The 11154-nt window shown below is 50.5% G+C and overlaps 1 protein-coding gene across 1 annotated transcript in view; it reads right to left on the bottom strand.

The window, feature by feature from the left end:
* Positions 1–246: 246 nt before the first annotated feature.
* LOC103581535 (protein-arginine deiminase type-2-like) overlaps positions 247–11154 on the bottom strand; it is a 33903-nt gene continuing 22995 nt past the window's right edge. Inside the window, exons 10-17 of the mRNA XM_008563348.1 lie at positions 9614–9765; positions 7714–7858; positions 6906–6999; positions 4950–5035; positions 4330–4387; positions 4202–4287; positions 1756–1884; positions 247–1006 (exon numbers count right to left, since the gene is read on the bottom strand). Coding sequence (XP_008561570.1) covers positions 773–1006; positions 1756–1884; positions 4202–4287; positions 4330–4387; positions 4950–5035; positions 6906–6999; positions 7714–7858; positions 9614–9765 — 984 coding nt within the window. The 3' untranslated portion in view covers positions 247–772. The remainder of the gene's footprint in view (positions 1007–1755; positions 1885–4201; positions 4288–4329; positions 4388–4949; positions 5036–6905; positions 7000–7713; positions 7859–9613; positions 9766–11154) is intronic.

Below are 11154 nucleotides of genomic sequence, written 5' to 3'. Positions count from 1 at the left end.
GTCTGGGGAGAAGTCCCCAAGCATCTGGGGGAGGCTGTGTCTGCATCTCACAAATGGAGAAATTGCTCTGATAAAATCTGTTTCCAGGGAAGATTCTAAGCTACATTATTGGACCCTCAAAGAGCAGGGAGGGCTAGCCAATGGTGTCTACACTGCAGAGAGAAAGGAGTAAAGATTATTGGACCCTCAAAGAGCAGGGAGGGCTAGCCAATGGTGTCTACACTGCAGAGAGAAAGGAGTAAAGAGAGGGAGTAAAGAGAGGCTGGTAAGGAATGAACAATTGGGGGTGGCCACCTGGAAACTTCAAGGGAGGCGAATTTGAAATGATGGTGGCAGTTCAAGGTATATCTTGGGTCACAGGGTCCCTTTCCATGTGTTCTATCTTGAACTTCGGGGCATGGCTGCTGGGAGAAGTTGCCATCCAAGACCTCCTTCTGTTCCCCCCTCTTTCGGTTTGGGACTGGAGACTAAGAATTCTTTGGGAATGGTTTGGATACATGTTTTTTGGTTTTGTTTTGTTTTGTTTCTCATGTTGGGGCTATACAGACACTGGCCAAATGCCCAGCTATTTTCAGGAAGGACAGAGTGGTGTCTTCAATGGACACCAAGGCCCTTCTCAGGGAGGACCAGGTGCAGATACCCCAGATCCCACCCCATTTCTTCAAGGTCTCCCAGCAGGGTCCTTCAGTCCATGTCAGGCAGGGGGAGGATCTAGGGGGAGTGAGGAGTCTGGAGAACTCAGGAAGGAGGGAAGTATGAGGGCTCCTGCAGGTCAGGGCACCATGTGCCACCACTTGAAGGTGAAGGGCTTCCTGCGGACATTGGTGCCACAGTGGACTTCCCCCAGAAACTTGTGGTAGGCAGAAATGTCATCGATGAAGGTGCAGACAAGGCCCAGGGGCTCCAGCAGGGCACGCACATGGGTCTCCAGGCAGCATACCTCCTCAACATGTGGCCCGAATGGCTTGGGGATGCCCAGGTCCTTGTTGAGCACGATCATGTTCACCTGTGATGGGGGACCGAGGCAGCAACAGCTCCTATTTAGTTAGCACCTACTATGTGCCAGGCCCTGTTCTAAGCTCATTGAAACTTACAACCACCCTGTGAAGTAAATACTGATTATCCCGTTTATAGATGAGAAAACTGAGGCACAGAGAAGGCTAAGCAACTCATAAATGGCAGAGCTGAAGTGGAAAACCAGGCAATCTGCCTCTGTATGTACGGGTGTGCAAAAGCATGCACAAGTGCGTGTACATGTATGTACACGTGGATATATACACACACAACAGTGTGTACATGTACATGTGCGCATAAATGAGCATACGTGTGTGGGTATGTACTCGTATGTATGCATTTCTGTGTGCATGTGTGTATGTGTGTGTGTGTATGTGTGTATATATACCTGTGTGTGTGTGTGTTTTGTTCTAAACTCTTTCCATCTCATGGAAACCTCCCTTCTATGATAACAAGAATTTCTCCTGTACATAAAGGACTTTTTACTTTTTGCAAAGTACTTTCCTAACTGTTAAGGTAAAGGATTCCCAGTACCCCAGTGAAGCAGCTCGGACAAGCATATTACCCCTGGGAGGAAATGGAGGCCCAGAGAGGGCAAGTCCCTGGGGTAAGTTCACACAGCAGCTCAGCCTGGACTGGGACCTGCACCTCCTAACTAAACAGTCTCAGCTCAGGGATCTTTCTGGATCTGGCTGACCCCTACTTGGCATGGGGTGAGGGCTGGGGTCCAGAGGGCCTCACCATGTTTGGGAAGAAGGCTCTGGCCTGGCGTTTCTCATCCATCTTGAACAGGGCGGGAAGATCAATGATGTCCTGTTCTGTCAGTCCCAGCTCCTTTTTGAGGATGTCGCGGTTCCAGTCCAGGCAGCGCTGGGCAGGCAGGGAAAGAGGGAGGGCGTGTAGGTAAGGGGACACACACCTGGCACATTATCAACCCCACCTGTCTACAGCATCAGGCCAGGGCCCTGGCACTCTAGGGACACTTCCAGTGCTCAGCTGGCTCCCTGCCATCTCTCCCAGGCCCTCTCCACCAGGGCTCAGGAACACAGTAATAACAATAACAAAGCAGAGCAAGGTCACAGAAATATACCAGTAGCTGTCATGTACTGAGCACTTACTGACAGCCAGCCCCTGTGCTCAGTGCTCCCACACAGTATCTCAGTGACTCCTCAGGCCACCCCATGAGGTAGGAATAATACCAATGATGATTCTGGTAATTATTTTAAAAGCTAACGTGTACAAGGGCCTGGCACTGTCCTAAGTGCTTTCTACATAGATTACTTATTTAAGCTTCAACCCCATGAGGTAGATCCCATTATTATCCCCTTTTTAGAAATGAGGGAAGCAAAGAGTCCTTAGTGAGTTGTCCCAGGTCTTACCGCCAAACGTGGAGGCCACGATTTGACCTTGGCTCTACCTGATGCCAGGAAATGACCACAGAGGGGGTAGTTTTAATGAAGTCAACTTTCCAATGGCCAGTGAGGCATTTTGTAAACTTCAGTGGGCCTTGCATTGCTTCCTGGGCATCCACTCCACCCCCATCTCCCCACGGCATGTTGTTGGGTTGAATTGGCCCCACCCCTACCTCTAGGTGAAAGCTAATTAGTGAATTCTCACCCCTACCTCCCTGCCCCACCCCACCTCTAGGTGAAGGCTAATTAGTGAATTCTCACCCCTACCTCCCTGCCCCAGTGATTGGTTCAGGGATGGGCAGTAACCCAGGATTAAGCCAATCAACATATGGAACTCCCCTGGCCATGTAACTGGTTCAGGTTGGCCCAATCAGAGTGAAATGCAAGTCCTTGCTCAATTGTCGAGGGCATATAAGACCTCTGTCTTTGTGGGTGGTGTGCTGGGTGGGTCTGAGGCCTTGAACTGTTGCAGTCATGCTCCTACCATGAGGGCACCTGCAGAGCCCAAGAAGTATGGAGAAATGGAACTGGAGCCCCGATCATCAACCTGTTCCTGAAATCCATATCACTGCTGGACTTCCCACTTATATGAGCCAATCATGCCTTTTGGTTTAAACCAGTTTGAGTTGAGTTTTCTGCTTTTTAATTTTTAAAAACTTGGTCCTTTTAAATATGCCCAGGTGCTATGATTTGAACATCCCCCCAAGTTCATGCTGGAACTTAACCCCCAATATGATGGTGGAAGGTGGGGCCTTTAAGAGGTGATTGGATTGTGAGGACTGTACTCTTGTTAATAGATTGATCCATTCATGGAGTAATAGGTTTATGGTTCATGGGTTGTCATAGGCATGGTTCTGATGGCTTTATCAGGACACAAATGAGAAGCTCCCTCTTGCTCAGCTCATTCGTCAAGTGACACCCTGTGTCACCACAGGACTGTCTGTCAAGACTTCCTACCCAGAAGGCCCTCACCAGATGCACCCCCTGGACTATGGACTTCCCAGCCTCCAAAACTGTAAGAAAGCAGTTTCATTTCCTTATTAAATTACCCAGAGGGCCGGCCCGTGGCTCACTCAGGAGAGTGCGGTGCTGATAACACCAAGGCCACGGGTTCGGATCCCATATAGGGATGGCCGGTTAGCTCACTGGCTGAGCCTGGTGCTGACAACACCAAGTCAAGGGTTAAGATCCCCTTACCGGTCATCTTTTAAGAAAAAAAAAAAAAAAAATTACCCAGTATCAGGTATTCTGTTATCAGTGACAGAAAATGGACTAATACACCATGCAAATAGAGATTTAATTCAAATAAATATAACTGGTTTCTACTTCTGGATGCAACCTTTGAGACTAAAAGACTCAGAAGGTGAGATCCATGCACAGACAGAAAGCTTTAGGGATCTGTGATCTCTTAAAACTAATCAAAGTTCAGGGTGCATGTTCATATAAGCATTTTTCTGGAGAGTAAGTCTGTCGCTTTCATTATATTTTAAAGGGTTGCACCTTCCCCAAATGTCATGGGCTCTAGTCTAACAGAGATCTTGGCTCTTTGGCACTGCCTGGTATACCTTCCTTCCCAGGTCTCCTGCTTGCTTCTAGTCTCCTATGTCACCCTTTTACCCTCCATCTTTAGCACAGGAGTGAGGTGCTCTGAGACAGGAGCCCCTGAGCCCTTGGCCATTCTCCACAGAAGCCCCAAGGATATGAGGATGGGAGCCTCGTTCCTCCCTGGGATCTCTGGCCCAGCATCCTCAGCACTGGCTGGGCCCCACGCTCACCTGGAAGTACAGGTTCTCCTGCACAAGGCTCTCATTGGACAGAATCTTGTTGATGGTGATTCGCTTGCTGGTCATGCCACCCAAGCCTGTGGGGGTCAGAGGATAGGGGATGGTCAAGCTTTAGGTACCCAGGCCCCCCTGTGCTAACTGCTGGACTGGGATGGGGGAAGTGGGCCTTGGAACAGGCTGGGGGACAGGAGGGCAACCCCACGGGAAATCAGGTTCCCTCTGCCTGGGGAGGGCCAACCTTTCTCCAGGGTTGGCCATGTCACCTGAGCCAGGGAAGTGGCGCTGCTGCCTTGCTCCCTGTCTGGTCACTGGGTGGGAATAGCATGAGTAGCCACCTGGTTGACCACATAGAGCCTGCTGCTAAGGAGAAGCAGCTGACCAGTGTGAGTGTGGCAGCAGCAGAATGCCCAGAGGTGTCACCCATCCCATTTTCTGGACCTGCCTCATGCTCGACCCCTGCCCTGGAGTGGGCCTGCACCTGCCTCCTATTCCACATGGTGGCTCACGTTGCTTCTGGCCTGATGATGATTACCTAATGCTCACTGACTGCTTGCTTCTAGTCTCCTATGTCACCCTTTTACCCTCCATCTTTAGCACAGGAGTGAGGTGCTCTGAGACAGGAGCCCCTGAGCCCTTGGCCATTCTCCACAGAAGCCCCAAGGATATGAGGATGGGAGCCTCGTTCCTCCCTGGGATCTCTGGCCCAGCATCCTCAGCACTGGCTGGGCCCCACGCTCACCTGGAAGTACAGGTTCTCCTGCACAAGGCTCTCATTGGACAGAATCTTGTTGATGGTGATTCGCTTGCTGGTCATGCCACCCAAGCCTGTGGGGGTCAGAGGATAGGGGATGGTCAAGCTTTAGGTACCCAGGCCCCCCTGTGCTAACTGCTGGACTGGGATGGGGGAAGTGGGCCTTGGAACAGGCTGGGGGACAGGAGGGCAACCCCACGGGAAATCAGGTTCCCTCTGCCTGGGGAGGGCCAACCTTTCTCCAGGGTTGGCCATGTCACCTGAGCCAGGGAAGTGGCGCTGCTGCCTTGCTCCCTGTCTGGTCACTGGGTGGGAATAGCATGAGTAGCCACCTGGTTGACCACATAGAGCCTGCTGCTAAGGATAAGCAGCTGACCAGTGTGAGTGTGGCAGCAGCAGAATGCCCAGAGGTGTCACCCATCCCATTTTCTGGACCTGCCTCATGCTCGACCCCTGCCCTGGAGTGGGCCTGCACCTGCCTCCTATTCCACATGGTGGCTCACGTTGCTTCTGGCCTGATGATGATTACCTAATGCTCACTGAGCACCTAGAATGTGGCAGGTACTCTTCTAAATGCTTTGCATGGATTAACTCATTAATCTTCTCCACATTTCTACGAGGTAGCTGCTAAAGAGGAAAGATGAGGAAATGGAGGCACAGAGAGGTTATGTGACTTGCTCAAGGTCTCACTCACATCTAGCAAGTGGCAGCACTGTTATAGAGATCAGGCAGTCTAATGCCAGAGCTTATGTGCTTAACCTATACTTTTTGTGTGCCTGATCTGGGAAGAGTCTGCTGGTCCATTATACTTTCTAGGATTTTAGCTTGTCAGTGACAAAGGGAGTGGGGTTGGACCTTGTACCTGAGCTGTCTCCACACCACTGCTTGCCCCTATTTGTACAAAGATAATGGCTCCTATATCCTATAGTAGCTTTTGGGGTATGTTAAACATATAGAAAGGAAGCCTCCAGAGTCAAGACTCAGAACTGCCAATCAAAGAAAAAAAAGTGCCCATTGCTGGGAAATTAAAAAAGGATGGGGGTCTTGAATTGGTTTTTTCTGTCCTAGACACCAGTAGCAGGAACACTGGCTTTGGGTATAGACAGCAGTAATGTACTCAGAAGTAGCAACCAGCTGTGCGAATGCAGGGTTTTGGGCATGAGATTTATTGGGGATACCAACCTGAAAAGTGGCAAAAAGTAATTTAAGAAACCAAAATGTATAATGGGTATTGACAGTGGTGATGGTTATTCAACCTGCAAATGGATTAATGTCCCTACATTGTGTACTTACAAGTGGTTAAAATGATAAACATGTTATGTGTATTTTACCACAATAAAAAAACAGTCTAAGGAATGGGCACGGTCTCTCTAACCTGGCTGGCTGTCTCCGCCTGATCAGCTTTCCTTCTTTCTATGATTAATTTAAGTGCAAACCTCACTCCAGTCTATGTCTGTTCCAGTTAAATGGACACCTAAATTAAGCAGATTATTTCTCACCCCAGGACCAAAAGTGGGATGTCTGACTGTTTATCGTGTCTGTCCAAGCCCACTTTTCTTCTTGTCCCTAAACTATATTATGTTTATTTTTCCTCTCTATCTCCCTTTCTAAAACATAAGCTCCTTGAATACAGATCACACATCAGTTTTCAACCACTTACCCTCCTCTGGGTCTAGTGCCACTAGGGTACACACACTAAGTCCCTGAAGAAGTGCTTTGCACTGTTGATGATAATAAGGAGCAGTGGGTAGGTCAGAGGTCCACCTAACCACAGCAAGGGTCACAGAGGCCAGGGCAGCTTCCCATCATGGTGGCCTCACAAACTCCAGAGTGAACCAGATGCCCAGGCAGCTGGCTGCTAGGAACAAAGTGTTCATCTGTCCTGTCCTCCTGAAGGTCTCTCTGGGAGCTCCAGCTCCCTGCCAAGGCCCTGTGGCCACTCACCTTTGAACATGATGGATTCCCCATGACCTTCCTTCTGCTTCTCTCGGAAGAGCTTGTAGCAGGCTGAGGTGCTGGCCATGAGCAACCGGAATTGCTGTGAGAGACAATCCAGAGGGACAGTGTCAGCAGAGGGAAGGTGGCCCAGGACCAGGAGTCCTGTCTGCACATCACTTCAAGCCTCCCATGCTGAGTAGCAAAGGCTGCCTGGGAGGGTTTTCTGTTTCAGAAGAATATTTCTCATCCTTCCTCCATCTCGGCAACATCATTGGGTCAAAGCTCAGAGTCAAATGTGGCCTTGGACACAGTGGAGAAGCTTCTCCAAGTTGCTGAAAGGTCAGGCCATTTGCACAGAATTTCCAGGATATGAAGTTGCAGCCATTCCTTTCACTTCAGAAACAGAAAGAACCTCTTTCCAGAGCCACAGGCCCATACCCCATTGCTCTCTAGAGCATTACAGCCAACGTGATGGCCACTGTGTTGTGTGACTACTGAACACTCAAACTGTGGCTAATCCAAATTGAGATGTGCTGTAAGAGTAAAATGTGCACCAGATTTTGAAGACTTAGTATGAGAAAAGAATGTAAAATCTCTCATTAATAATTTTTAAACTGATTACATGTTGAAATATTTTAAATTTATTGGATTTATTTATCACCTGCCACAGCGACAAAATACAAACCAGCTTCAGCCTACTTCCTTCTTCCTCTGTGATGTCCTTTTCCTCTAGATCCCACCCTCTGCTGGCAAGGGCTGGTAGTACATGTGTTCTCCACTACCCTATTCACTGTGTCCTTGGAGGCTAGCTCACCTTTGTGCCTGGGATGGGGACAAAGGTCATGAACTCATCCACGTGGCCCACAGTCAGCCAGTCAGAGTAGAGCTCCACGGGCGCCTGCACCTGCTGCGCGTGCAGGAAGTCACGTACCACCTTGGTCATCCTCCGACCGCCGGACCTGGGGCAGGATTGGAGGAGAGGGAGGCTCTTCATAAGGTTGCCCACTGTGGCTGCCTCACCAGAGGAAGCCTCTAGAACCAGCCCCAACCCAGGTGGCATCAGCAGAGAAGTCACAGGAAGGAGCCGGAGCTGCAGGGCTGAGAGACCCTGGCACAGGCTGAGAGGCATTTGAGCCCCACTTTCAGCCTCTGAAGGTGCCAGTGGGTGTGGGGAGGCCACCTTCTGTGCTCAGGAGTCCTACCTGGACAGGTGGAGGGGACTAGGACACAGGGATGTCATGTGCTTCTTTGCTACATTAACCTCTGCTTAAACTTTAATCAGTTCAAGAGACACCTCCTCCAGGAAGCCCCTCTTGACTTCTAGACTCCCTGAGGTCTTCAATCTCCTCATCATCCTTAGAATATAACCTGAGGTCCTTATGGTGGCCAAAAAAATCCCTCCCTGAATTGCCCCTGCCTGGCCCTCCTACCTCGCCCCCCGTCCTTCCTCATTCTGCTGCTCCAGCCACCTGCTGTGCTCGTTACCATCTCGGGGCTTTCACACTTGCTGTTCCTTCTGTTTGGAAAGCTCTTCCCGTCCCTTCTTCCAGTGGCCACCTCCTTCTTCCCAACATCTCAAGCCGCAATTCCAAAGTCACTTCCTCAAAACCATAACGGCTAACGTACCCCTGCCCGACTAATTCCTTATCATGTTACTCTATTTTATCCTCTTCATCGCCCTTAGCATCCAGAATTATCTTACTTATTTACTTGCTTTCACGTTATTTTCAGTACTCCTCTTACTAGATTGTAAACTCCCTGAGAGCTGGAACTTTGTTCTGGTCACTGCTCTATCCACAGAGCCTAGAACAGTGTGGGGCACAGAGTAGGTCCTCAATAAATATTTGTCTCTAGGAAGTCCTCCCTGAACTCCCCAAGGGGGTTAGGGTTCCCTCCTTGGGCTCCCCTGACTCCCTGTCATTCTTTCTCTGGCTGTATGCCCCTCTGTCTCATCAGGGTTTACTTGCGTGTCTGTGACATCCACCGTCTCCTGAAGGCAGGGGCTGGGCTTTGTGTTTGGAACCCTGTGCCCGACACAGGGCTTGGCACTTGGCTGGTGCTCAGGAAATAGTTGCTGAACGGATGAGTGATTGTTGAGTGGGGGGAGAAGAAGGGGGTGGACAAACTGTCACTGCCTGTGCCAGTAGCCTCCCTCCAGCAGGTAAAGCATCCCATGTGGCTCAGAGGGACCTGGTTGACCCCATATGTGCAGGTTCCTGGCAGCTCTTTTGTGAAGTGAGGACCCGAAGTACTTGCTCTTTCCCCAGTGACTGCCCTGACCAGGGAAGAATCTGCCTTTTCATTGGCTGGTGGGTTAACTGGGTAGGGAGTGAGGGCATACAGATGGGTCAGGGAGCCAGGCTCACGCTTCTGGAGCAGGGCCACGTCTTCTCACTCCTCTTTGCATATGGGCACCCCCAAGGATCTGTTGGTTCGCTCCCACTCATCCTCTGCCAGTATTCCTCCTCTGGGCTCCTCCGTCCCTTTCCCACCTGGTTTATAATCTCATCATACACCCTCCCATATGGGCAATTCATACTAAAATATAAAGGCTAACTTGGTTTTCTTTCCAAGAGGGTCTGTATGTTAACAGAGAGTTGTGGGAAGCGGTGATTTTCCCAGTCACTCACTCCATGTGGGAGCAACCCAGGTCACCCCAAAAGAGAAACAGTAATCTTCCCACTCCCGTGCCCCCAGCCCCTGGCTTCTCTTACAGAGGAAAGCTGCTCCCGATGAGGATCCGGCCAAGGGGGTATGTCTTGCCATTCACAGTCACCGGGGGACTGACCTCCAGGTTCCCAAAGGAATCAAGGCTGGTGACATACTCAGAGAGGGGCTCCCGGGTCACGTAGCCAAAATCTGGGCCCTAGACAGAGGGCACACACCTGCCATTAGTCTCCTGCAGCCAGTAGCCTGAGCCCCCAAGCTAGCCATCCTCTGATACCCACTCTTTACCACCTTCAGTCTAGCACCGTGGGCACGTAGCCTCTGGGGAGGGGGAGGGGGGATTGCCTGGGTCTTATTATTTCCACCAAAGAGCAGGGGCTGGGGCATGGGGAGGCTGAGTTTGCGAGCACCTTGATGTGAGCGTGGGTATGGCTGTGAGTGTGTGTGAGAGTGTGTATCAGCATGAGTGTGAGTATGTGTGTGCATCTGGACCTCCGTGTGCTTATTATTTCCACCAAAGAGCAGGGGCTGGGGCATGGGGAGGCTGAGTTTGCGAGCACCTTGGTGTGAGCGTGGGTATGGCTGTGAGTGTGTGTGAGAGTGTGTATCAGCATGAGTGTGAGTATGTGTGTGCATCTGGACCTCCGTGTGCGAGTCTATCTCCCAAACACAAATACATATTGGTGATTTCAAGATCAGTCCTCACCGTGTGTGAATGATGCTCCTGCTCATCCCTGAATTTCTCTGACCCTCAGTTTCCCCATCTCTAAAAGATGTATTCGATTAGATGACCTGAGGCAGGGTGGTAGATTTTATGACTGTTCCCAGAGATTTGTTACCCCCTTCCAAGAGGATTTTACATCCAACCCATTGCTGTGTGTCTCCCTGCAAAGGGAACAGACTTCCCTGCTCAGTGTCAGACTTGGTCATGTGACTTGGTTTGTCCAATAAAAGGTAAGCAGAAGGGCTGCATGCCAGTTAAGAGCAGAAGCCACAGGGCCACTGTGTGTGTCTGCCGACTCTCTCTTCTCCCTGTGCTATGAGAAGGGCATTTCCCAGGCTGGGGCTGCTCCTGAGCCTGGGCTCTAGAATGAGAAAGGCACGAGGCAGCAGAGCTGCAGACGACCAACCAGCTGTCAATGAGGAATGGGAGCGGGAAACAGACCTTTGCTGCTGTCAGCCATTGAGATTTGGGGGTTGCTTGTTACTGCAGCTTCACCTACAAAAGCTGACCAATACACGCAGGAGTGGCAGATAGGGAAAATAAATGTCCCTCCCCCAACCCATTCCCAACCATACTTGCCCACTGAGCCCAGAAGTAGCTTCAGAATCCTTAGCATTGACCTCCATGAACTGGAGTTGGCACTCAAGATATAACCCCAGCAACTCCCTGAATTTTAAGATTCTTTTCATGATTTTTTTTGGTAAAAAGTAGGGATCTTATTCGGGGGCTTACACTGGGGCTTGGACCGAGACTGCCTGACAAAAGTCTCTTTTAAAAAAGACCATGGAGGGCCGGCCCGGTGGCGCACTGGATAAGTGCGCCGCTTGGGAAGCGTGGTGGCGCTCCCACCCGAGGGTTCGGATC

The sequence above is a fragment of the Galeopterus variegatus genome, unplaced genomic scaffold, assembly GCF_000696425.1.
Source record: "Galeopterus variegatus unplaced genomic scaffold, G_variegatus-3.0.2 Scaffold13280, whole genome shotgun sequence".
NCBI lineage: Eukaryota > Metazoa > Chordata > Mammalia > Dermoptera > Cynocephalidae > Galeopterus > Galeopterus variegatus.
Note: the sequence above shows the minus strand (reverse complement) of the source record. Positions and strands in the feature narration are given on the sequence as shown.